The sequence below is a fragment of the Acomys minous genome, assembly GCF_964271855.1.
Source record: "Acomys minous genome assembly, chromosome: 11".
Classification (NCBI taxonomy): Eukaryota; Metazoa; Chordata; class Mammalia; order Rodentia; family Muridae; genus Acomys; species Acomys minous.
This window is the reverse complement of record NC_140492.1, coordinates 48,063,643-48,091,101: the sequence shown is the minus strand read 5'-3', so window position 1 is coordinate 48,091,101 and position 27,459 is coordinate 48,063,643. Positions and strand designations below refer to the sequence as shown.

Here is a 27,459-nt window from a genome sequence, read left to right as displayed (position 1 = left end):
AATATTTTAGTGAGATGCTGTTTTTCTAGGTCCATCCAGATAAAACTTACTTCACAGTCGCCGAAAAAGGGAGTTTTCCAAGTATCATCATCTACGAGTACCCTTCCCTGAAGCCATACAGAATCATGCGTGGTAGGTCCATCGCGCGGGGTCTTTAGAGCGGTCCGCGGTCAAGGCTAACAGCGTCCTGAAGGTGACTGAGATCACAGAACTAACCAAGGTCCAGGAGAGAAACGAAAATAAAGAGTAGAGAGGAAATGTATGAACGGAGTTGGCTTACAGTTGTGGAGGCTAGTAAGTCTGAGAGTTGTGGGTCAGCCCCACAGGCTGGCGATTCCCGGAAAAGAGCTCATGGGCAGGCAGCCTCGAGTCAGCACTTTTTCCTCAGGGAACCTTATTTCCAAGATCTTTCGACTGATTGGGTGAAGCCTGCCTACATCCCCAAGTCTGCAATCCGTAAAGTCAGAAGTGCCAGTCATGTTGGCGGCCCCTTCACACCAACGTCTACACTGCTCTTTAGTTGAATGCCGGGCTGTAACAATCTAACGAGAGCGACCCGCTCCATCAGCCATTGCCATCATGATGCTGTTTTCCGTGGAGTTGATCTCAGCAGTCAGTTTTCACTCTGGGAGTTTTTCAGTGACACATTTAGAACTGCAGCTTGAATTCTGACGGCTCTCCATGCTTGACTCTTTTTCTTCCACAACGTGAAATACATGCAACGTGGTTTTCTTTGGGAAAAAATGGTTGTGAGGTCTTCACCTTCCTTTTATTACCTTACAATCCGTTCTAAAGCCAAGAGTGGGGAAGTAGTTTTCGAATTACTCCTTTAGGCTATTTATGCACATATGCACATCCCCACACATGCAGTAGGTGTGAGGGGTGTGCTTGCCTGTGCACGTGTTTGTGGAGGCCAGGGGTTGATGTCAAACATTTCCCTCTGGTTCCCTCCACCTTATTTTTGATGTAGAGCCTTTCTGTGCACCTGGAACTCGCCATTTCGGCCAGGCTGGCTGGCCGGCCAGGAAGCGCTTGTGATCCGCTGTCTATGCCCTTCCTCCACCGTATAGCAGTAGAGTGTCACCTGAAGCTGGGTGCCGGGGTCAGAAGTCGGGCACCCGTGCTTGCACGCTGGACACTTCACCTGTCGGGCCATCTCCCCAGCACTCTTGGTTTCTTGATATCCTCTCATATCAAGGGCACTCCTTCCTCCTCCTCCTCTTCCCTGTTTTTTGTTGTTTGTTTGTTTGTTTGTTTTTGTTGTTTTGAGACAGATGTGCAGTATAGGCTGAGCTTGCTCTTGTCATTTCCCAGTCACAGCCTTCCAGTGCTGGGGTGATGGGCGTGTCCCCTCGGGGCTCAGCTTTCTCTCATATTCATCAGACTCCCATCCATCCCTGCAGACGGCACTGAGAGGGCCTATGCTTACGTGGACTTTAATGATGAAGGCACCTTGCTGGCCTCCGTCGGTAGTCACCCCGATTACACAATAACCATCTGGAACTGGAAGGAGGAGGTGCCCACGCTGAGGACAAAGGCATTTTCTCAGGATGTTTTCAAGGTCACCTTCAACCCTGAAGATGATGAGCAGCTAACCACGTCGGGCTCGGGCCACATCAAGTACGTTTGGTGCCCAGCAAAGAATCCAGTAGCTATCGTGAGGGCATTTTCTAAAAGGACCAAAGGCACAGGGATAATTTTTGCTATTGTTAAAATTTAATTTTTTTTTTGGTTAGGAAAATTTTACACAGTTTTTAAAAATACTTATTTTTAATTTTATGTTTATGAAGATTTTACCTGTGTGTTTGTATGTGTGCCACATGTATATAGTGCCTATGGATGCCAGAACAAGACCTTGTATCCCCTAGACCTGGGATTGTAAGCTACTCTGTGTGTGTGTATGTGTGTGTGTGTGTGTGTGTGTCTGTGTGTGTCTGTGTGTGTGTGTGTGTGCTGAAAACCAACCCAGGGCCTCTGACAGTGCCTTTAACTGCTGAGCCATTTCTGCAGCTCCATTTGCATTCGTCTTCAAATTAACCAGCATTTCACCTTCCTTCGCTCACTCCTCTTCTCTTTTAGTGTGCCTTTTAAATTTCGATGTCGGGGATCGATTTCTGAAGGCACCGTAGATAAAAGGAGGGCTTTGAAATTCAGATTGCAGCCTTCTCACAGACAGGCTCCCCCTAACGTGATTCCCGTAGTGTTTCAGCAGCTCACACTGATGACCTTCACAAAGCCTTACTTGAGCTTCCAGGCCACGGTGAGGTGCCTGGCTTGTGGAGGCTTCATGGTGGAGCAAGAATTCTCACGGTCGGTTGTTCCTGATGAGCTTTGTCTACTTCCGATCTCAAGTCTGTGGCTCCAAACCCCACCTCCAGCTTGCTCTGATTCCAGGATAGAATGTCTTACTTTCATGGACATCAATGACTTTCCATCTGGATTGAAATGCTCACTCACGGCTGGTAACAGCAACCAGCCAACAGCACAACTCAAAGTCCAGATATCAGGAAGGCTTTCCCCTCCAGTGTTGATTCTGTGTTGCCTGACAGGGAGTAGACACCACACATCAGTCAGATGAATCAATGAGCTCCCATGAATGAACTTCCTTGGGGTCAGAGGGAAATACAAAGAAGCCACAAGGCTGATGTGTCTCTCTCTCGTTTGTAGATTCTGGACAATGGCTTTTACATTCACTGGCCTCAAGCTGCAGGGATCACTGGGGCGATTTGGCAAAACATCCACTAGTGACATAGAGGGCTACACAGAGCTTCCGGACGGGAAGGTGAGCATGGCTGTGGGAACTCGGCAATTGGACTGCGACAAATGCAAAGCATGCTCACCTGAGATCAAGCAGGTGTTCTAGGGTAACAGCTACTGTAATTATAAGTGTAGTGAACACCGCATTTTACTTTTTCAGACTATTGACTGAAGTGAAAACATTTCCCTAAAATTTTCATAATCCACATGCACACACCATTTCCTGGTCTTGCTAAATATTAAAAGCCACAGGAAGTATGTAAACAGTCTTCTGTATTAATATAGTGACAGGTTTGTTACTTCTAATGATGTCGTGTGATTAAAATGATTTATACTATCCTTCCCTTTTGTTGTAATGATGTTCCAAATGTCTTAAGAGGGTCAAGGTCTTTGTTTGTTTGTTTGCTTGTTTGTTTTGGTATTTTGAGACAGGGTTTCTCTGTGTAATCTTGGCTGTCCTGGACTCACTTTGTAGACCAGGCTGACCTCAAACTCACAAGTTTGAGGCAGGCTTGCCTCTGCCTCCCAAGTGCTGGGATAAAAGGCGTGAACCACCACGTCAGGCTTAAGAGGGTCAATGTTTTAAGCAAGCTTGTGTCTCTTGTTTTAGTGTCAGGTTGTCATTCAGGAAGATGAGGTCATTTTATGGAGATAGCTGCACCATTATAGAATAATTTGTCAGTTGATTTTCTGACATAGGTAGTTCACTTTTCTCTTGCTCTTACAGATTTTATCGTCTTTTTGTCTATAATGATACCAAGATTCAGTCTCCTTTAATATCTTACTGGATCTTCTATTTGAGTAAGTTACACTGTGTTACTTGTGATTGCTTCTCTTATAAAGAAGTGCCAGCACACAAATATTACTTTAAGAAACGCAATTATCTGGCCATTTAAGTGGTGGACTAGTCTAAATAAGGAATGTGGTATATAAGAGGAAATAAAAATCCCCAGGCCAGCCAGTCTAGCAGAATTAGCAAGCTTCAGGTTCAGTGAGGGACTCTGGCAAAATAACAACAATAATAATGCGGCTGTGACGGAAGATGCCCGTGCTGACCTCTGGCCCCCGTGTGTACTTGCAGGCACACAGGCACCTACATATACATATACCACTCGCCTCCCTCCCCTGGCAAAAAGCCTTAGATATCAGTTGTATTTCAAAATCTGGGTTACATCCTTAGACGATTCTTCGAATTCTGAAGGCTGTGCTATGGGAAGCATCCGCATAACCGTCCTTTAAAGTGTGGCATGAACTGTGTCTCTGAAAGTTCAGCAGAGTTTGTGTGTGTATAAGGGGGAAGGTAGCTATTTTAAATGATAAAGCCACAGAAGGAAATGCTTAGGGTTAGGAATATAATAAATATCTCTAAATATCAGGTATTTAGATGGTGGACTGGACTAAGACGTGTTGGAAAGGAGTGGACACTCTGAGTTGAGAAGTATGTTTGGGTTCTCGTGTGTGTGTGTGTGTGTGTGTGTGTGTGTGTGTGTGTGTGTGTGTGTGTGTGTGAAGCATCTAAGAGCCAGGCAGAATTACTGTGCATTAGAAGAGGAATGTTATCCGGGAGTGGTGGCCACATGCCTGTAATCCCAGAACTCAGGGATGCAGAGGCAGGAGGATTGCTGTGAGTTTGAAGCCAGCCTAGTTTACAAAGTGAGTCCAAGACAGCCAAGGCTACACAGAGAAACCTTGTCTCAGAGAGAGAGAGAGAGAGAGAGAGAGAGAGAGAGAGAGAGAGAGGTGTTATAACTGGGAGCAGCAGTAGATACATTTGGTCATAAATTTTTACAATCACCTACATAAAAAAGTTGATGTGAGGGAGGGTCTTCTGCTCTGAGGACCAATGGAAAGGAAAGCTGGGTGTGACTGACATTTCAGAAGAGAATGCCTATAGAAAAGTAAGTTTTTATAACTTTGGGCGGATTTAACGATAGAGCAACTAGTTTCATACAAGTCGAGGTACAAGCCTCCATGGTCCCTGGAGGCTAGCAAAGGGAACGGGGACAGAGGGAGATCGGACTATGGATATCAAGATACAATTACACCAGAGAACTAAGTTCTGACATGCTACAGTGCAGCGGGTGTCTGGCTCACTACCATGTCTTGACTATTTGAAGAAGAACTAGAGACAGACGTTCAGAGCTTCCCAGGACAAACAGATGATGAATGTTTAAGGAGAGCGGAATGCTAATTACCCTGATTTGACCACCGTACATTATATACATGGATCAAGTTATCACACTGCACCTCATAAACGTGCACAGTTAGTATTCATCAATGAAATAATTTGTATAAAAATGATGTTAATGACTCTGCCACCGTGACCTGAGGCCTAATAACAGGTCTTGTGAGCAAAGGAGGTAAAGTGAGCGGGAAAAACTGAGCTGAAGTCATCAGTTCCTGCACATGAGGAGGAGACAGGCTATACCAGTTTCCCACTGGGCATCAATCCATACAGAGGGTCCTAGTCAAAGACGCACAGGGATCTCAGAGAGGAGAAATGTGCTTGCCAGTTTCCTTGGCTTCTGAGACAGTGTGGTCAGAGCAGGGACTTCTGAGTCTAAGCTCCTGAACCAGAACCTCAGCTCTTTTGGGAAATTTAAGGGCAAGTTAAGTGTTTGTGCTTCTGTTTTCTCCAGTTTTGTGGTGTGTGTGTGTGTGTGTGTGTGTGTGTGTGTGTGTGTGTGTGTGTGTGTGTAAAACAGGGAGGTAATAGAGTCATCACAGGCTGTGTGAGAGTGAGGACAAAGCTGTAGCTGGGGGAAGTCACAGTCACACACACAACCACACCCAGTGTTGCTGAGAAGTGTACCTCCCATGTCTAAGGTGCGTGCAAGCTCACGGTGGTAGAGTCGTTAACTTAAATTTTTTTTATACAAGTGTTTTCATTGATGAATACCAATTGTTCACGTTTGTGAGGTACAGTGCAATAGCTCGATCCATCTATCCAGTGTATGACGGGCAACACCATATGTACGTGTGGCTTTGGGCATTAAGTAGCAGTGTAAGTAAAGTATTCAGGCAATGCTTGACACAGACTCCACGCACCATTAATATCACTTATTATAAGATTCATTGAGCCTTCTAAGAACCAGTGTTTGATGGCATGCACTTTGGAGACTCTTGAATTAGACATCAATTTGGGGCAGTCCCCAGTATTTTCCTTGTTTGAACCTGAACTCAGCCCTGGCTTTGCAACTTAGCCGACAGCGCTACATGCAGAAACAGAATCTCATCTGCGAAAGACTTTAAATACTCAGTTTTGATCCCGCCATTCAACTCCTGCATCCCGCCCTTGAGTGATGTATAAGGAGATCCCCTGTGAGCGTTCATGAAGAAGTTACCGCTACCAAACAGCCTAGTCACAGAGGGCTAGCCTGCGGAGTGCTAGAAGGAAGCACATGAAAATGTGACTGGAGGTTGGATCCGTGATGGTGGGGTTTTCTGTTTTTTCTACTTCCATACTCAAGCTTTCTATTTTCACAGCCCAGAAAAAAAAGAATCACCTACTTGAGATCCACACATTAATTTTTATCTACATTTCTCTCTTAATACCTGCCAGGTACTCTCAGGGTCAGAGTGGGGCAACCTGCTGCTTTGGGAAGGCAGCCTCATCAAGGTGGAGCTCTGTCGAACTGGCATGAAGTCCTGTCACCAGGGTCCCATTAACCAGATAATGCTGGACGAGGGAGAAGTTATCACCGCCGGGTCAGACGGCTGTGTTAGGGTAAGGCAACGGCACTCTGCCTAAGACTTGCAGGTCACCCAGATGGTTTTATCTTACAGGCTGCTTTATGAAGGAGTCAGTGGTCACTCGTTTCCGAGACAAACTCATTTTATATACCGTTTCTCATGTGGTAAATATTTGCATTCTTGTCAAAACTGAAATATTTGAAGGGATCTCTTGTTCTGTGCTTCAAGTGTCGACCTAGGAGCTTTGGAAAAACGAAGGCCCATATTAGCACCAGATAAACCCTGGGCATGTGTCCTTTCAAAATGTATATTACGGGCAGGCATTTCCTGGGGGAATGAAAATTCTGAAATTCGTTTTTGAAATAGGGTCTTACTATGTAGCACTTACTAGCCTATAAGTCGCTATGTACACCAGGCTGGCCTTGAACTCCCAGAGATATGCCTGCTCTGCTCCCCAAGGGCTGGGATTAAAGGTGTGTGTCACCATGCTGGTGGTGAGAATGCCATTTGGAAATAGTCTCAGAGATGCGTGGGTGGCACCTTTGTGAACCCTAGCAAACCTGTAGTCTTGTGATTTGCCTTGTAGATTTCCTCTTGGTACATGGCTTTCTGGGGTGGGGGGGGGGCTTCTAGCTCTTAAGTTCCCCAAGGCTAATTTGGGCTCTCTGTCTGTTCTTGAATGGATGGGCTTCCACTGCAGAGTGTTCAACTTACCAGGGCCTGTACTTCTAGAGAAAACAGTCTCTCCCTCTGCCAGATGCTAACAACTGCCAATGGCTCTGTGGCTTGGGGTGAGATTGTGGCCTGAAATTTGGTCTGGCTTGGGCTTGCAGGAGTTTTGTATATGTTATCACAACTGCTGTGAGTCCATATGTGCACTCCTGCCTAGAAGATAACGCTTCCTTATAGCCGTGCGCCACCCAGGCTCTTAGTGTCTGCAGTGATCCCTGAACACTTTGAAGGAGGAGGAGGATGTTGGAGTAATATGTTCCCTTTAGGGATGAGCATTGTGCATTCTTTTACTCGCTGTACCTTGGCCAGTTGTAGATTACTGCGTTAATCACAATACAAAGCTCTCAGAAGCTTTTCAGATGAGGGCTGAGACCTGCACTGATCTCTGCGTATGAGAATAAGTCATTGGAAGTCAGTTTATTGCTGTGACTATTTAGCTGCATAATAGTAGTAGGTTCTCCCTTAGGGCCTATGACCTGTCAACCCACAGAGTATTAGCCAGATCATGATGTCGGGTATGGGTATGGCTATGGGTTTTAGCTTGTGGAATGGGACTTAACTCCAACCTGAAAGTGCTTGGTTCCCTCCCCCATGATGTTTGTGTCACTTCTGCACCAATGGGCATGTCTTCCCAGGCTAGCCTTTGTTATAGATCTCAGGGCCTATAGCTGAATATGACTGATGATTACTTTTCTCCTCCAGTGGCTTGTATAGCACTTCCTGGCACTAGGAAAGCTAGCCAGTTAGGGATGCAGCTTCCCAGAATTTGATTTTGCCATGTTATATGGCTCAAGCATGTGGTATCTACAGCAATAGGCTCTTATCCAATTCTGGCGGGTCATCAGGAGCAATGGCAATAGCCTGTGATGTTTGGGGGGTCTATGGGACCCCACTGGCCAACAGCTCCAGAAAAGTTGACTCGTACCTGACAGCTTTTCTTTGTTAGCCTCTGGTGCCTAGCAGGGCCGTTGTTGCTGTGTTACAAAATGCCTTCTTATTGATTTTGTAAGATATGGGACTTTGAGACAATAGACACCGCTGACGTTATAGATGATACAGGATTGTTGGAGATAGAGCCTATTAATGAACTTCAAGTGGACAAGAATGTCAACCTCTTCTCAATGATAAAGATGGATGAAATTGGAAACAACTTTTGGCTGGCTCAGGTATGTCACATTCTTCTGTTTTGGCTTTTTATCTGTACCAGGACCTAAAATTAAAATAGAAACAAAATTCATTGATTGGACTAGAACTCTCCATGTTACAGCAGTATGAGATCACTTTGCTTATTATATGTTTGTAGTCTTAAATATAGACGATATTAGTAATATATTTCAATTACACTTTATAACCTATGCAAGCACTAGATGTTATTGTTGGCTCTTATTTTAACTAAATCACAGGAAGAATGATTTTAATTTGATGAGCATTAAAAATGATAAAATATCACTAGCTATTTAATTTTTCAGGATGCCAATGGAGCCATATGGAAGCTTGACCTTAGCTTTTCAAATATTGTAAGTGCCTGTTTTCCTTTTTTCCTCCTCAGTGCTATGGTAACATTTCTTCGTGTTCTTTAAAGGCTGCTTCATCTAGCTCCACCTTAGTTCAATGTTTCCATCAAATAAAAGAAAAGAGGGTTATGTCATGGTACGTTGGACACGTCCTAAGCACACAGAGTCTCCATTTATATTACTCATGTGATCCTCGCCCCTGCCCTGCCGAGCAGGCAGGAGGAGCCGTGTGAAATCAGTCATTAGCTCCAGAGCCCCAGCCCCAGCTGCTGTCCCTCGTCCCCATGTCTTGTTCTATTTTTAGTCTGTCACAACACATTCCCTCTCTGGGTAAATCCGCACATGCGTTACAGGATTCTCTTTGCATGTCTTTAAAGTTGACTTTAATCCTGTATTACCCCGTCTTCTTTGAAATCTTGTGTGCTCTTTGTCCGTTCTCAGACCCAGGATCCAGAATGCCTCTTCTCTTTCCATTCTGGAGGCATTGAGGCCTTGGCTGCTTCTCCTCTCACTTATCTCATGGCCACAACTGCCTTGGACTGTAAGTATGAACTAACCACCAAGTGTGTGTGTGTATGTGTGTGTGTGTGTGTGTGTGTGTGTGTGTGTTGTGCATGCATGCATGTTCATGTATGTGTACATGTGTTCCTGTGTGTGTGTATGTGTGTGCGTGAGTGTGTGTGTGTGTTGTGCATGCATGCATGTTCATGTATGTGTACATGTGTTCTTCTGTGGGGTGTGTGTGTGTGTGTGTGTGTGTATGTTAGCCAGAGGGTAATATCAGGCATCTTCCTCTATTGCTTGGACTAGCCAGCCAAGAGGCTCCAAGAACTCTCCACTGCCTCCTCAGTTCTGCCTGGGGCATATTCCACCTTGCCTGCATTTTTCACGCAGTCCTCATGTGTGTATTGCAGGCACTTCACTGTCTGAGCCATATATCTAGCCTTGTAAGTGAGAACTCTCAGTAAAAATATATCTGGCCTTGATTGTATGTAATTTTAAAATGGGTGCTGTTAAAAGCATTTGAAAATTCTTCCAGAAGAGAAACCTGTTAATATAAGTGAGGTGAATTTTAGAGTGGGAAATGCACAGACTGCAGCAGACACTATCAGAGATTAGAACAAGGACATAATTGTAAATTATTTATGAGAATGCTATTTATTTTGTTAGTAAGCATATGCGCCCCTTCCTAGTCTCCTCGCTTTCCTCTCCTCTTGATTTATGGCTATTTATAATCTTGTAGATTGTGCAAAGGAACATTTCCTGTCAGTCAATCCCAATTTGAGCCTCTTAGCAAAGGGCCCTTGAGATGGGTAAAAAGAGGCTCCAAGGGAAGAGGTGGAGAGAGTAAGGGAGCACATGGGATACAGAAGTGAAAGGAGGACTCTGGGGCTAGACGGATGCAGTAGAGGTGGGAGGAGATGGACGAGAACAGGCGATGCTTGTACATGGGCAGAATCAACTAAAGCTAAGTGCGTGGGAACACGCCGTAAGGAAACCTGTTACTGTGTGTGTTAATTTAAAAAATAATTAAAAAATAAATACAAACTTAAAAGGCTGTTAGGCTGTCAGTTGATCCTGTAATATTTACTATTAAAAGTGAGCTGAGATTTTTAAAAGAAGTATTATGTTGTTTACAGTTTGTTTCTTTTAAAACTGTTTTTTTATTTTCTCCTTCTGTAGGCTATGTTCGCATCTATGATTTTGCTAGCAAAACTCCTTTGGCTCATATGAAATTCAAACAAGGTGGTACGTCCCTTGCTTGGGTACCCCAAACAGTAAGTCAGCTTCCGCCAAAAACACTGGAAAACATACTGTATCTGTGATATCTCGTAGAGATGTAGTTATTTTCTGGCTCAGAATTTTAGAAGTATAAACATTTCAAGTTAATTTCTTATTTATTTATTTGGGTTTTCAAGACAAGGTTTCTCTGTGTAGCCTTGGCTGTTCTGGACTCACTTTGTGGACCAGGCTGGCCCCGAACTCACAGAGATCTACCTGCCTCTGCTTTCCCAGTGCTGGTATTAAAGGCATGCACCACCACCACCCAGCTTCAAGTTAGTTTATTTTACAGAGAACATTGCAGAAATCATGTCATGACATCACTGGTTATAGGTTTGTTTTGTTTAATGAATATCTATTTCTCTGCTCCCTGTGGCATAGTAATAGCTCTGCCTTGTGAAGTAACCGTGCAACCAAACTTGAGGCATTTTTCTGTCCGTGCAACCATGCTTTTTAAAACACCACAAGACTGTTTGAGAAGTGATTAATTCATATTGTTAGGGGATGAAATGACACACAAAATGGCTCAGGTGTGCCATGGGTATGGCTGCCTTTCCATTGTTTGGAGAAAGTACTGCCGTCAATGTATCATGTAAGGAAAAAAAATGTATCATGTAAGGTATCCTGTGTCCTGGTGCCTGTGGGTCCCTTCTACCTCCAGTTCTTTTTGTGTGTTTGCTTGGTTTTGGTTTGTTATTTGAAACAGGGTTTCTCTGTGTAGCCTTGGCTGTCCTGGACTCGCTTTGTAGACCAGGCTGGCCTCGAACTCACAGAGGTCCGCCTGCCTCCGCCTCCCTGAGTGCTGGGATCACAGGAGTGCACCACAGGAGGGTTCCTAGGGTACCATTTCTTCTTCTCTTTACTCTGGTCTGCTCCCATCAGGCTGTTTCCCTTGCGTTCTGTTTCCTCCTGACACTGTCCAGCGTCCGCCCAGGCGCTGCTCTGTCTCACCGGCTCTTGTTCACCTTCTCGTACCTGGGTAGCTCTCAACCAAACGCCCTTCAGATCTCAGCTCTGCCTCAGGGGAATCCTCGAGCTTCATTGCTCTGTGCTCTGAGTGGCTATGTTTCCTTCACTTGGCACTTACATTAGTTCATATTTTATACTCAGTTACATGTTAATAGGGGACATTCAGTCTTTTTGTGTTCACCGCCAACTGCTCGTGACAGGTGCCTCTTACACGGGAGGCAGGCAGGCACACGTGCTAGGGTTTGCTCATCGGAAGCTTGAATTACCGAATTTTACCATTTGTGGTCACAATAGAGAAGCGCCCTGCAATCGATGGAGATTGCCATAACCGAGAACCGAGAGCTGGAAAGGAGCAGCCAATGCTAAGTTACCCAGGTGGAAACAAGATGTGGAGTTATTTGTGTGTATGTGTGTGTGTTGCTAATTTCTTAACTAAATTCAGTTCCTGTGCGTTTGCTTGTTCCCAAGGTAATCCTTTCTGCAGCCCAGATCATCATAGGATTCCAAGACGGTGTTGTTCGGATTCTTGAACTTTATGATCCGAAAGGACTTACAATTTTTGCAGGACGGAAGAAAGTTGTAGATGCCGAGTTACAACTGAAACATGTCTTCAAACCCCATACTGCTGAGGTCACGGCTTTAGCTTATGAACGTGATGGGGAGATCCTGGCCACCGGGGTAAGTGTGAGTCTCCCTCATTTCCTACTGAAATTCCACGCCTAGCTGCCCCTTTAAGCGCATGTACTCCGTTGTGCTTTATTTCCCAAAATTAATTCACATGTTGTGTTCTTATTTTTTCAGTGCAGCCTGTATATAATATTTAAGAATTGTCTTGTAAGTTAAACTTTAATGATTATTTTAAATGAGTAGAAAATTTCAGCTGGGAATTGTGCTGGATGAATTACTTATAGTCATTAGTTTATGGCACAGGTATGTTTTTAAGAAGGGCTGCCATAGGTGAGGTTTATAACGTTCTGTGGGAGAGCTCTTGCCTTGTACGTTGCAGGCTCGGCTTTGATCCTAGGTACCCCCTAAAATGCAAACAAAAACAAAAGCCCGCCTCAGAGAAATGAAATAACTCATTATGTCCTTTATTAAATACTTAATGTAAGTGTTAAATATTCTACAGGAAGTAAGAAGTGAACAGATGCACTGTGGAATCATTTTAGAAATTCATTACACACACACATAAATATGTATGCATAAACACACACATATATGGCAATCACATTTCTAGAACTATGAACTGAAATACTTGGGAAAAATAAAACATTTGAAACCATATGTGTGTGTGTGTGTGTGTGTGTGTGTGTGTGTGTGTGTGTGTGCGCGTGTGTATTTCAGAATATATATATCTCAGAATATATATATATATTTGAGATTAATCTGGAATACATGGGGATTATGTCTATAAGTATAAGTTAGATAGACTATATATTAAATCTTTGTGCCCTATGAGCTTGTTGTCATAGTAATATATATTGAGCAGGCAAGTCTCTTTTTGTTCTAGAGTAAAGATAATACTGTCTTCTTTTTCGATGTGGAAAAGGATTACAAGCCGATTGGTTATCTCAATACTCCTGGGCCTGTCTGCCAGTTGATGTGGTCGCCAATGAGTCACGTAAGCCATTCCTGTGTGTCCTTAAGCTGTAAATCACAGTGTCTTGTAGCTAGAGGCAGCCTCACCCTTTGGGCTACATTTTCTTTATTCCTATTTGGCGAAAACCCACCCCAGAGTTGCCCCCAGCTATTTTGCCTGATTTGTCACCAGTGTCAGCCAAAGACTGCAGGAGATAAATAATTATATGTCAAGGAAGGCTAATGGCTCCCCCACATTATAGTGATGAAATGGGTCCCACACAGCCCTTGGCATGGCTTTCACCAATGCCTTCTCCCACACAACATGGCTGATGGCCACCTTGCCTCAAAGCTTCATTCCGCCCATTCTTTCTCTCAGCATCACTTCCCAGAGAGGCTAGGATTTGCTGCACCTTCCCGCTACCCAACGGAATCTCATACCTCCTTTCCCCCTCTTGTTCCTTTTACATTCGAGGAGAGCTGTCCCTCTTCCTCCTGCCTGGCCATCCCGCCTCTTGTCTTTTACATTTACTTCTCTCTCTTTTTCTGGCATATAAATTTTGCCTTACCTGCTGTTCGCTGGGTGATTTTTAATGAAAGTAAGTCCACTGATGTTGTGTTCTGCGGCTATTGCCCCCTCTCTCCCTTCTCAGCAGCTCTCAGAACTCATGTCTCGATGATGACACCATTATCTTCCATCCCACTCTGCCCTCCTGTGGCTGCTGCCTGCCCTCTTAGCTCCCCAATTCCACCACTGCAGCTCTTCCGAAGGCACCAATACCTACCTAATACTTGATTCTTATCTTCCTTGAAATTGTAGCATCATTTGAATCCATTGACCTTTCCTTCCTTCTTGAAATACCTTCTCCCCGTAATGATAGTGCTTTTCTGCTTCTGGCTCTTGCATCTGGCCAGTCCTTCAAGCCAGTCGCTGCATGTTAAGTCCCTTAATGCCCTGCCCTGTCTCCCTTCCCTCCTGAGCTTTTGTTCTAGGTGTTGCTACCTGAGGCCTCAATTACCCTATAAGCTCAAATGTGTCTCCTCTTTATAGCACAGTGCTCTCTCCTCAGCTCATTTTATAAGTACTTTTTATTCATCCTCCACCTTCAAGCTGGATGCTGCTTTCTCGGGAAATCGTGCACAATGTGGCAGTTCTTGTGGTCTCATGGAAGGATGTTTGCAACTGTAATTTGTATTAATTTGTGTGAATTGCTAACTGACAGGCTCTCCCTTTGGAGTCCAACTCCACAATGGGAGCAAGGATACCTCCTTTTCTTACAATTCCATCTCTAACATGTAACAAAATGCTGAGTATATGGCAGATAAATAGACTATTACGCCAAGATAGCAACTTCCCAGATTTGGCTGGGGAGGCAAAAGAGAGTTCTGTGCTAGACAGATCAATCTGAGATCTGCTGTATGTGAGTGGAAGTTGAAGATACGACCTCTTGAAGCACACTTAGGGAGAGAGAGGAGAAGACGAAGACAAGGACCTTCAGAGCATCAAGTCTAAAATTAACATAGGAAGACAAAGGGTAGGTTGGTAAAGAGTGATGGGGCTGAGAAGTCACTCACACCGCAGATTTTCCTCCGCATTTTCTTTTCTTTCCTAAAAAAGGTTTATTTATTTATTATATATACAATGTTCTGCCTGCATGTGTGCCTTCCCGCCAGAAGAGGGCATCACATCTCATTATAGATGGTTGTGAGCCACCAGGTGGTTGCTGGGAATTGAACTCAGGACCTCTGGAAGAACAGCCAATGCTCTTAACCTCCTCTGACCCATCTCTCCAGCCCTTCCTCAGCATTTTCAACTAGGTTGCTAACAGATTTCACAACGATGTATTGGCCTAGGGAAATAAGTTATGGTATCTTGAAAAGAAACAAATTTAATTCTAACTTCAGTAACTGGTTAGCAATGAATAATTACATGATAATAACTGATAGTAATGATATAATAGTCATTATTTACTAGGCTCACTACCTAACTACAGTTGGATATTGTCTTTTAAATGATTATTATATCTTTCCTTGGCTTTTTTTTTTCTTTTTGAACTTGTAAAAATTTGCCTCATGTAAGTGATATGCATAATATTTCTTTTTTTAGCCTGAAAGCACCCTGCTGACTTTCTGCGAGAATGGATATATTCTTGAATCTCCATATCCAACCATTAAGGAGATAGATGATCATGACATTGTCTCCTATGAAATCCAGGACATGTTTATCAGATGTTTCCATTTCTCAAGTGTCAAATCTAAGATTCTGGTATGAGATATTCTTGAAACATTATCGCCTTTCTCTTCTCTCACTTGAATATGCAATATCCTATATGAGATCCTGGGAGAATACAAATAAAATGAAATCAAACAAAACAGCTGCTGGCCTGAAGGAGCTTAGCCACTGTTTGGAAGGGTAGCTAACTGTAGTAGGAGGTACACTGAAGCAACTAAAATCAAAGCACAAAGAAAGGAACTTCAGGGTGTGCAGAACAATGATGTTGCTTGACGGAAGGATGATGGGGCTAAAAAAAAAATAGCTACCTGGAAGTGACAATTAATACTCAGAAGACGGAAAGACACTTGAGAGAATGAGAGGAAGATAGAGGCAGTAATGCTAGGAGAACAACCTTAGGGAGACCACCATTTGTAGACAGCTCTCTGCATTTTCAGGAGGTGAAGAAAAGCTGATGAAATGGCTGCATGCAGATGCGACAGGGCCAGAGTGAAGGTCTCTTTAGCTGCCCACCAAGCCGTGTCCGTCTGAGCCACTGTGATCTCTTGTGAAAAGAGGATCAGTGTGAAGAGATCCCTAGTTCTCAGGGTTAACTAGGAGGTGGGGCTACCGGTGTTGGAGGACTCTACATTTGACAGCTGGTGATGTCAAGTGCCCACAGCACAGGGTTATGGGAGCAGGAAGCAAGCTTCCTCATGGCCTACTTTACTGCACAGGATTCCTGGTCTGACAGTAAAAAACTCTGGGGTGGGGTGGAGCGGGAAATAGAACTTTACTTCTCTTATAAGAAAGCATTGCAACATGACATTGGGATCAAGGAGATTGAGCAGAAATGATGCTCATCACAAAGATTTTACTTTTAATGATGAACCCATATTCCCAAAGTTATATGTAAGCAGTGTGGTTATCTGAGCTGTGAGAGTTCCTAGAACTGTCTTGTCTTCCTTCTACAATCTTTGTTACACTCGAACGTTTTAAAATGTCTATTTATCTTTTTAAAAAAGAGATTAATGGAAATTGAAAGGAGAGAAAAGCAAAGGGAGCTGAAGGAGAAGGAAAAAGAAGAGAGGAGGAGGAGGAAGCTCGAGATGCAGCGGGAAGAATTTGGAGAAGAAGAGTTGCCAGAGGAGGAGGAGAGTGAGGAGGAGGAGGAGGAGGTGGAGGAGGAGCCTCTGCCTGAGATCTTCATGCCCCCAAGGCCCTCTCCCATCCTCTGTGGCTTTTACTCAGGGCCAGGGAGGTTCTGGGTGTCCCTGGTGAGTGAGAATCCCAAGACTTTGCCTCAGCCCCATCCAGTCCAGTTTATGGTCACTGTTTTTTCATCACATTCATTCTTATGAGTATGTTGAGAATTTAAGTTTTAACTATTGATGTAGCTGTGTTTCAATATGTTAGATTCTTAAAGTATCATCTTAACACCTTTTAAAGATGTCTACCTTTTGTTGTTGTTTTTTTTTTTGAGACAGGGTTTCCTTTGTGTAGCTTTGGCTGTCCTGGACTCACTTTGCAGACCAGGCTGGCCTCGAACTCACAGCGATCCTCCTGCCTCTGCCTCCATAATGCTAGAATTAAAGTCATGCGCCACCACGCCCGGCATGTCTACTAAAGCAAAGCTCACTTGTCCAGGAAGACCAAAGATGAGAAAAATCAAGAGTAGATAGTCAAGGGCCAACGCGGTCCTCCACCTAGAACTTTTTTTTTTGTTTTAAGTTTGACAATAACAGCTTTTATGTATCGCGACAACCTGCTTACACCATTTCTGTGTGGCAAACAGGAGTCCAGGAATCTGCGTGCTTTCAGATGGCCCCATTCTACCTCAATCAAAATTAGGTCTTGGCAAACAAGGGCAAATGGATGTTACAGAGACTGATACAAGAAAGTGTCACACGTGTGTGTGTGTGTGTGTGTGTGTGTGTGTGTGTGTTTATATGTCCTCTACTTATAAACAATATACTCTTATCATGAAACATTTTCTCAATACATTGCAAAGCAAGATTTTCTTCATTATAGATGTTACAGTTTTTACTTCTGAATACACACACACACACACACACACACACACACACACACACACACACCTTCCCCTTCCCTGAGAAACTGGTTTAAAACTATATGGAAAGATTATTACCAATTCATACTTGGTCCTAATGTCTTGAAACCAAGGAGTAGAGCTCTTAACTGACACCCCCCAGGTCAGTTAAGCAATAGAAAGTGGGACTACGATATGGTCTCTGACAGTCTGGGCCCATAACTCATGCTCTTAGGCGTTAAGTTCCACCATGAGGTAAAGCACAGACCACAGAGGTCATGGTCACCTTGCTTGATCCAGCCATATGCCTACTCTAGAAAAAACACTTCATTTTGAAGTCACGACTCCATCCTTAAATCAGGACTCACACTGTTGGTCAGTTCTACTGCCCAGTAGTGTTTACTTTACAAATTATTGTTTCAGTTTCTTCCTCTCCCGCAAACATTGTGCAACTTTCCTGTCTCTCCAGGCACTCCTATTTTACAGAGAAAATGAAGAGAGTCTGATGGAATTTCCCATTCTTCTCTCAGCTCTAGCACCCTCCAGAGATCTAGCTGGCTCTTTTTTCGACTATTGTTACAATCAATTAGTAGATGTTGCTTAGCAACTTGCCCAGGGCAGTGTTCCAGAAGGGCCTCTGGAGTCTATTTCTTTTCCATCCCTCTCTCCATAATTTTGCTCCTGAAACAAGCTACTGAATGTGCATCATCAGTTCCTGTCTTTTAAATTTTAACTCCTACCATGAGCACACAAAGTTCCCACTAATTTATGACACCCCCACCTCCTACCTCCCCCCCCCCCCCACCACAAACATACTGCTCCTTTACAGAAAAACCTGAAAAATTTGTCTGGAGCCATCTGCTCCTCTTCACACCTTGTTGATCTTTGGGTTTTTATCTCCACCCCTTCATTTCTCCATTGGCCAGACTTAGAGGTCACTTCTCTGTTCACTTGACCTGTTGACCCTTCTTTTCCCTAAAATACTTTGCTTTCTTTCTTCTCTTGGCTTCCAGCACATGATCATGACCATCGTTTGTTATTTTGTGGTGCTGGAGCTTGAACCTAGGGCCTTATGCGTGCTAGGCAAACATTCTACCACCGAACTGCATCCCCACCTCCTCCTGGCTTCCTGAATGCCACACATGCACCCCTTCCCAGCCTCTTTTGATGGCATTTTTAAATTAAAAATTTGTAAAATAGGCATTTTAATTCAGAGGACTCCAGACTATGAACTAGCCCCTTACCCCTTTCTTACTATGTTAATTTTATCCAACAACTTTAAATGTTATTTATCTACCCATATGTGTCAAGTATTCATCTCTTTCTGATTTCTGTCTTTAACATCAAAGTTGTTTATCCTCGTTGCTAACTGCATTTGGTATTTCAAAATTAACATGCCCCACCCCCATCCCCCAAAAAAACCTTGTTTCTAGTACTGAGAATTGAACCCAGGAACTTCATGCATTCTAAGAGGATGCTATACTCCCAGACGCCAAAATATGACTTTTAAACTACATTTAAAGCATGTAAACCTGATATATTTCCATCACAATAAACCAATCAATTGTCCATTCACTTACAAGACCAAACTCCAATAATTACTGATGATTCGTCTACTTTGTTGGTCTTTTGATACCTTTATAGCAAAAATATGTTCTCATAAACAGTCAGCATATAGTTAGGATTCATTTAAATCCCAAAGGATGATCTTTATCTTTAATAAAAATGATACTATCTCCATTTACATTTAATATAATTACTGACATTGTAGCTTAAAACTCCCACCTTACTAATTATTTCTATTTGTTATGTCAACTCCATATTTCTTTTCTTCTTTACTTATCCAGTGGAAGTTTGGGTAGATTTTTCTCCTTGATATGGCTGTTAGTTTTACATTCTTTTGGTATTCTTTTAGAGGCAACCCTAAGGATCAGAATAGACATTTGACTTAGTATACTTTTATGTAATCATATTATTTTACTAATTCCAGAGGGGAGGGAATCTTAGAAAGTTTTAACATCAGATATTATCCCCATCCTTAGTGTATGTATGTATGTATGTATGTATGTATGTATGTATGTATGTATGTATGTACGTACGTACGGTCTATCTATCTATCTATCTATCTATCTATCTATCTATCTATCATCATTGTGTGCATTATGTGTGAGTGGGTGTGGCTGTGCTTAGACTTCGGTGTGCTTATAGAGATGAGAGGACACTTCCTGTCCTTCCACTTTGTTGAGGCAGCATCTCTCTTGTTTTTACCATTCCTTTGTACTCCAGGCTAGGTGACCTTGATTCTCCTGTGTCTACCTCCCCTGTAGAAGTGCTAGGATTGCAGATGTGAGCTGCCACAGCTGTCTTCTTGTGGGTTCTGGGGATCAAACTCTGGCCAGAGATCATTAGGGTTGCACAGCAAGCTCTTTCACCCACTGAGCCATCTTGCCAGCTCGTGTCTTATTTCTGTATATGTTTCTACTCGCAGAAAATAATTTTCCGCTGTTTTCAATTGCCAGTATTGCTTTGTGTTTTTTTTTTCTCTTGTTATAATTTTCTTCTACATCTTTTGCTTGAAAAAAACCTTTAATATATTTTTTCTTTAATATATTTTTAAATAATAGGTTTGCTGATGACAAATTCTCTCTCTCTGTCTCTCTCTCTCTCTCTGTCTCTCTCTCTCTTTCTCTTAAACTATCTTTGCTTCCCCATAAATCACATTTGCCTTTCACTCAGCCAGTTACTGGTACCACTCCGTCTTTCTCTCTCTCTCTACTTCTGCATGTATGTAAAACCACTGGAACCCCAAATTTAGAAATGTACCAAAAAATGTAAATTCACTCTCTTAACCATTTTAAGTATACAGTTAAATGATGGTATTTGCAATGTCATATAATAATTGCTGCCATCCATCTCTATATCTTCTCTATACCTGTAACATAGAAAATGCTTATTGAAAATAATTTTTTTCTAAAAAAATATGTTCTGATCACAATTTCCCCTCCCTCGTCTCCTCCCAGATCCTCTCTACCTCCCTACCTTTTCAACTCCATACCTTCTTCCTCCCCCTCTTTTTAGAAAACAGTCAAATGAAACAATCAAACAAGAATAAAGCAAAACAGCAGGAACAACAAAAGGCCAACTGAAAAGCACAGGAAACGGGCACGCACGCGTGTGTGCACACACACAGAGAAAACCTATACAAACTCAAAATTAGAAACCATAACATACAAGCAAAATACCAGTAAAGTTTACAAAATGCCCAAACAAAGCAATAAGAAATGAAAACTCTTCAAAAACACCTTTGAGTTCATTTTGTTTGGGTTATCTGCTGCTGGGCATGGGGCCTGCCTCTAACTGTGGTTTGTATACCCAGTGAGAGTCCATTGGAGAATTTAATTTTTTTCTCTGTGAGTGATTGTCAGTTGGAGAGAGCTTTTCGCTTAGGAGTAGGGGCTTGGTGTAAGACAGACATTTTATTCCCATCAGCCACTAGTTCCCCATTCTTCTTTCCCTCCAACCTCTGACAGCCATCACTCTACTCCCTGTCTCTATGATTTTTGCTACTTTCTCCCACTAATGGAATCATTTGGCCATCACAGCCAGCATATTTCACTTATCATAATGTTCTCCAGGTCCACCCATGCCATAGAATATGCCAGAATATCTTTCCTTCTCCAGGCTATTACTCAATTGTACGTATTTAAACACCTATTGCTTATCCTCTCAGTCACTGGCAAATGTGTAGATCAGGCTCACCTTCTGGCTGCTGGAAATAATGCTTTGCACACATGGGGGCTGGGGTTCAAATATCTCTTGGAGATCCTGCTTCCAGTTCCAATTCCTTCAGGTCTGTGTACAGAAGGAGAATTATTGGATCATTTGATGATCTTATCTATTCATTATTTCAGAACTATCCAGTTTTTCCAGCAGGCACACTCTTTTACATGAACACCCAAAGTGTGAAATGGTTATGATGTCTCCACACTCTCACCTAGATTGGGTAGTTTTTTGGTTTTTAACCGTCGCTACCCCAAGGGGTGTGTGACGGTGGCATCCCACAGTAGCTCTTGACCTACACTTCCTCAGGGACTGGTGCTGCGGGATGTCTTTTCATGTGGTCCTTGGACATTTGTACTGTTTTCTTTGGAGAATAATCCATTCAAGTCTTTCCCCTACATTTGAAATGTTTTGTCTTTGCTTTTGTTTGGGTAGAGGGGAGGTTGCTATTAGGTTTTTTGTTTTTTTTAGGTTTTGTTGTTGTTGTTGTTGTTATTGGTGGTGGTGGTTTTTTGAAACAGAGTTTCTCTGTGTATCCTCGGCTATCCTGGACTTGCTTTGTAGACTAGCCTGGCCTCGAACTCACAGCGATCCACCTGCCTCTGCCTCCTAAGGGCTGGGATTAAAGGTGTGCGCCACCATGCCCGGCTTCTATTAGGTTTTAATTCTCACTTGTGTTTAGTTTCTGTTAAACCATTCTATTAAACTCTTGATTGCTTTTTTCCCCCCTAAGGATCTTATTTTTATTTATGTAATTTATGTGTGTATGTGTGACTGTGCTCAGGAGTGCGTGTCCCTTGTGTAAAGATGCCAGAGGAGACCAGAAGGAGTCTTCACAATCTGGAGTCATATGATTTTTGAACCACCCAACATGGGTGCTGTGACTCAAACTAACGTCCTTTGGTAGAGTGACAATCTCCCTTAACTGCTGAGCCATTTCTTTAGGCCATAAGAGTTAAATTTCTTTCACTCTATGTTCAATTTTAGATATTTCCATTTTTCTATTATTTACTACTTAGCAGACTTTGATAGACTTCTAAAGTTTTCTACACTGCCTTCAACTTTCTTGAGCATATTAATCAGAGTTGTTCTGATATATGTTTTACAAACTTTCCTATAGATATGATAATCATTCTGTTTCCTTGGTCTGTCTTTCCTTCTGATTTTTTTTTTTCAATCAAATCTTGTCCTTCCCAGTACACAGTCTTTTTTTTTTTTTTTTTTTTTTTTTTTTTTTTTTTTTTTTTTTTTACTGAGCCTAGACATTTTATGTGAAAAACTCAAAAGTTACTCTGAGTCTTGGCACGTGACTGTTGCCTCCTAAAGATTTATCTTTGCTTCTAGAAAGCAGGTAGCAAGCCTAAATCACTTTAATCTATCCGTAATGAGATATGATTTGCAATCAGGCTTTACCTCCTGAGAAGGCCATTTTACAGTTTACACACATGCATAGACTATATCACTCCAGGATTTCCTTTAAAAATTTTAAGTTTATTCTTTAAAAACTCCATACACTTATATAATGTAGTTTGATCATATCCATTTACCACTATCTCCCTGAAATGCCCCCGTGGCCTCCTATCCCGTCTCCCTTCCAACATCATATCTCTTTTAAAAATTATTGTCATTAGTAAGCCTCTAAGTCCAGTTAATGCTGCCCATATCCACACGGATGTGGGGCCATCCACTGGGGCACGGACAACCTACTATCAACCAGAGATTTCCAGTAGTTCCTCTGCCAGGGAAGAGGCCTGAGGTCCCTCCTCCACTCATAATGGGATTTTGTCTGCCTTGGTCTTGTGCAGGTTTATATAGGTAACCTGCCCACAACTGTTGCAAGCTGATGAGTGAAACAGCCATGTTATGTCCAGGAGCCAGCATTTCACAGCTCCCTTCCTATCTGCCAGTGCGCACTCTCCTTCTCTCTCTCTCTTTCTCCTTCTCTCTCTCTGTTTCTCCCTCTCTCTCTCTCTCTCTCTCTCTCTCTCTCTCTCTCTCTCTCTCTCCTTCTCTCTGCCCCCTCTTCCTCAATGTCTCCCAAGCCTTGGATGGGGTGGAGGAGGTAATATAGATGACTTGTGCACACGCAATTACTTGAGCACATTGACTAACCACCGCCCATTGCAAAGAGTTTCTTTGACTAAAGTATAAAGTAGTTTAAAATTCTAGGCATAAACAAATATCTAGAAAACAGTTTGACTAATTGACCATGTAGCAAAATAACAGCAGTCTTTCCCCCATGCCATCCTTATCATTCCTCTAACAAAGATACTCTAGAATTTCAATAGAATCCAGTGGAAAATACCCCCCTCCTTCTCTTTGGAATGGAAAGAATTTGCCTTGCAATAGAACCGAGAAACTGCAGGTACATTTGTTCAGCGTCTTTGCCTCTGTGCTTCCATTCCATCTGCGTGCCAGGCTTACTCCTGATTTTCCCTCTCTTCTCTAGGTCTTGCTGCTTGCGGCTCCCAGTGCTTTCAAACATGGCTTGTGGGGTGTTTTGGTGGTGGTGGTTTTTTGTTGTTTGTTGGGGGGGGGTGTTGGTCATCCCTAATGGGCAAGTTTAGCTGAAGCAATCCAGTCTGGCATTGCCCAGAGTGAACACTTACTTTCCTGATTTTCAGGTTGATCATTTTGTTATTTTCTCTTTCTTATTTAGTCCTTTATTTCATGTGTAGATGCCGAACATTTATCTCATTTCCTTTATTAAAAGTCCCACCCAGATAGAAAAAGAAGACAAGTTAGAACATTGTAGCTGTTACAAATTGTTAATAGTCCTCTCACTGTGTAGTGACATATTTCTCCCCTAAATTGCCTTTCCTGGAAAATTAAGTGTCTAAAGTTACCCCAAACTGAAAAGTAATTGCGAAAATAATGACCTATAAAGCCTATTGTTTTTAAATACTGCTTAGGGAGAGTATCACTGTCATAAAATACAATCCATTTGATACTCAGAGGTGAAATCTCTCTAGCTGACTTCTAAGTAGAAACTAATAATTATTTTCATTACATAATTGCATAATAATGGGCAAGGAGATGCTTTATAGGAATAATATGTACCTTTAACCATCAAACTCATGTAGTAGAGGATGCTTTAAAGCGTTATTTTGTGTTTTAAATATGAAATTACCTAAACCCCCACCAGGACTCAGGCGTTTACTATGTTCACAAATCATCTTTTGCATTTTTTACCTTCCAGGGCAACTATGATTCTGGCTTTCTGTATCACTGTCAGTTTCCCCAGGATGTCAGTGGTGATTTCCAAGCGCAGAAAGATGAACCATTTGATTTCCGCATTGTCGAGGATACAGAGGACAACCCCATCCAAACAATCACTTTCAGGTGAAGAGAACTTTGAAAAGGATCGCAGTGTCCGTGTTTCTGTTTATCCTGGAGTCGTGGTTCTTTTCCCAGAGCTGTAATAAAACACCTTGACAAAAGCACCCCAAGGGAGAAAGGGTTTGCCTTAGCTAGCTGGAAGGCACTGTCCATCACGGTTGCGATGCCAAGGCAGCAGGGGCATGTTCCTCTGCAGTCAGAGAGCCAAGTATACAAACTAGTGTCAGCCTACTTCCGTCATTTGTAGCCCCGCTCCCTCCCCTGCCCCCCTTGAGTCCCCTGCTCTGGGAATGGTTCCCCCTACAATTTATTTGGGGTTTCCCCTTCTCCATTAAAGCAATCAAGATAATCCTATGCAGGCAGTCCTTGCAGGCTATCCTCATGGAGATACTAGATACTTCCTCAAGCGAAGGGAAACACACATGGCACCTGGTTAAATTAATCAAATGAGCGAATACAATTAAAGCCAGGCCTGGTCTTAAGATTATACTTAAACCCCGCAGGTTTTGTGTCAGGTTCGTATCGAAGTTTCTGTTTATCACATAGATCTCTCTTTATTTGCATACAACCACGTGATCCCACATTAAGCTAATAAAGGACCAGGCTTACAGTGATTCTGAAGAAATGATTGATCAAACTGATAGCCATTTAATAATCAATAACTGATTAAGATGTCCACTTAATAGTTGAGACCACATTTTTCTCAATTTTTTCCAAATAATTGAGAAGAGTTATTTTTCTGAGGCCTGGGGACTAGCTCCAATTTTCAAATCATCTTCCTTTCCCTAGCCTTTTGTATTTAGTTTTCAAGAGACACTGTGACACCCATGCTGTGTGGCTTACACAGCAGCAACCTACCTTCTCAGGGCCTAGAGGCTAGAGCCGAGAGTTCAACGTGTTGACAGATGAAGTTTCTCATGAAGTCAGTCTCTGGCTTTCTCATATCTGCCTTGTTGTTGGGCCCTTGCTTGGCCTTTCCCATGTGCGAGCTACCCATAGTGCCTCTCTGTGCCTTAATTGTCTTTTTTTATAAAGACACCAGCCAGACTGGATTAGAATTTATCCTTATGTCCTCATTTTAGCTTCACTACCTTTTGAAAAGTCCTTAACTTGCAATATAGTTACACTCTGGAGTATTGGGTCTAAGAGTATTGAGCATGTGCATTTTGCTAATACACAACGAGTTCTTAACATTCCTGTTGTTTAATATTAGACCTTATTTGGCTGGTGGGATGGCTCAGTGGGCAAGCCTGATGACCAGAATTCAATCCCTCAGACTCACACTTGGGAAGAGAAAGCCAACTCCCACTAGCTGGCCTCTGACCTTCACAAACTAACTAGCTAACTATGCAAATATGTCATGTCCTGCACAGCTCAAGTCTTAGAACCTTGGCAAGGGATGGTGAGGGAATGCAGAAAGGACAAAAGCACAGATACTCATATAGACAGGAGGGGATCAGATGGGGTTCTTTATTGGCCTATCTTGCTTCCATTGGCAGCAGTCTCAAGCTCGGAACAACCTCAAGGAAAGCCTTGCCATTCATCTTGAGCCTAGCCAGCCTGGATAAGGGCTTTATCAATTCCCCATGGGTCAATTGGCCTTGTAGTTCTCAACAGGCCACAGCCATGTCAAAATGCAGATCTTCACTCATGCAGGGCTCCCTCCATTCCCACATAGAAGAAAAAAAACTTTGACATGATTTCACAGATTATGAGAATAATATTTTACTCTCTCTCTCTCTCTCTTTTTTTTTTTTTTTTTTTTTTTTTTTGTCTCATAGTTATAGCCAAACCATGATGTTCTGTGGAATGAGAAATGGAGCGATTCGAGTGTATGTCCTAAGTAAGGATGACTCCTCCCTGACTACCTTTCAGGATTACTGGCATTTCAGTGTGCATGACAATAATTACGGATGCATTAAAAATATTTTTCCCAGTTTTGATGACCAGTACTTGGTGACTGCCGGGGCTGATGGTAATATCTTTGTTTTCAACATTGTTTCTCCATTAATGATTGAGAAAACGGCCAAAGCCAAAGTGCCATCTCCCAGGGTATGTAAGCAATTGGCCAATGAATTAACTAATAATAACAACAGACTTTAAGTTAAAGTAATGATGTAATGTTAAAGTCTTTTAAAATTGAGAATAAATTATAGATATTAACCTTATAATATAATCTTATTGACAATAGTCCATAATATCTGTAACCTATACCTTATAATCTAGTCTTCCTATGGTATTATAATTTTGACTTTTTGGAGCTTCTGCATCAAATATTAATGTATTGACTTCTTAGTTATACAGCTCCCCACATTAAAAAAGACTGCACAAGGATTTCTTTATCAATCAGTCTCTTAGCCAATGTTTCTTTTTCTTCTTCAAAATGGGCAATATTTTTCAGATCTATATTTTGTTTTGCCATTATTTACTTGTTCATATGCTCCAATAGACTTCTAAAGTTTTCTACAGTGCCTCCAACTTTCTTGAACATATTAATCAGAGTTGTTCTGATGTCCTATTGATAATCACGTGCCATTCTGTTCCATTAGCCTGCCTTTTATCCTAATTTTCTTCAATCACATCTTGTTTTTCCCAGCACATGTAGTTATTTTATACTGAGCTCTAGACATTTTATGTGAAAAGCTCGAGAGTTACTCTGAGTCTTGGCACGTGACTGTTGCCTCCTAAAGATTTATCTTTGCTTCTAGAAAGCAGGTAGCAAGCCTAAATCACTTTAATCCATTTGAAATGAGATATGATTTGCAATCAGGCTTTACCTCCTGGGAAGGCCATTTTACTTCCAGTTTACACACATACATAGACTATATCACTCCAGGATTTCCTTTTAAACATTTAAGCTTATTCTTTGAAAACTTCATACACATATATAATGTATTTTGATCATATCTACTCACCACTACCTCCCTAAAATGCCCCCATGGCTTCCTATCCCGTCTCCCTTCCAACATCATATGTCTTTTAAAAAAATTATTGTTATTAGGAAGCTTCTAAATGCAGTTAGAGCTACCCATATCCACACGGGGCATGGACAA

General features: G+C 42.3%; 1 protein-coding gene across 1 annotated transcript in view; it reads left to right on the top strand.

Annotated features, from left to right (window-relative positions):
• The window catches only part of CFAP44 (cilia and flagella associated protein 44), a 71,621-nt gene that overhangs the window by 11,440 nt on the left and 32,722 nt on the right, over positions 1–27,459 (top strand). Inside the window, exons 6-19 of the mRNA XM_084802068.1 lie at positions 30–132; positions 1,404–1,620; positions 2,668–2,782; positions 6,320–6,484; positions 8,193–8,348; positions 8,652–8,699; positions 9,138–9,237; positions 10,380–10,474; positions 11,916–12,125; positions 12,958–13,068; positions 15,133–15,291; positions 16,263–16,514; positions 24,267–24,409; positions 26,188–26,458. Of these exons, the coding sequence (XP_084658194.1) occupies positions 30–132; positions 1,404–1,620; positions 2,668–2,782; positions 6,320–6,484; positions 8,193–8,348; positions 8,652–8,699; positions 9,138–9,237; positions 10,380–10,474; positions 11,916–12,125; positions 12,958–13,068; positions 15,133–15,291; positions 16,263–16,514; positions 24,267–24,409; positions 26,188–26,458 (2,145 nt within the window). The remainder of the gene's footprint in view (positions 1–29; positions 133–1,403; positions 1,621–2,667; positions 2,783–6,319; positions 6,485–8,192; positions 8,349–8,651; positions 8,700–9,137; positions 9,238–10,379; positions 10,475–11,915; positions 12,126–12,957; positions 13,069–15,132; positions 15,292–16,262; positions 16,515–24,266; positions 24,410–26,187; positions 26,459–27,459) is intronic.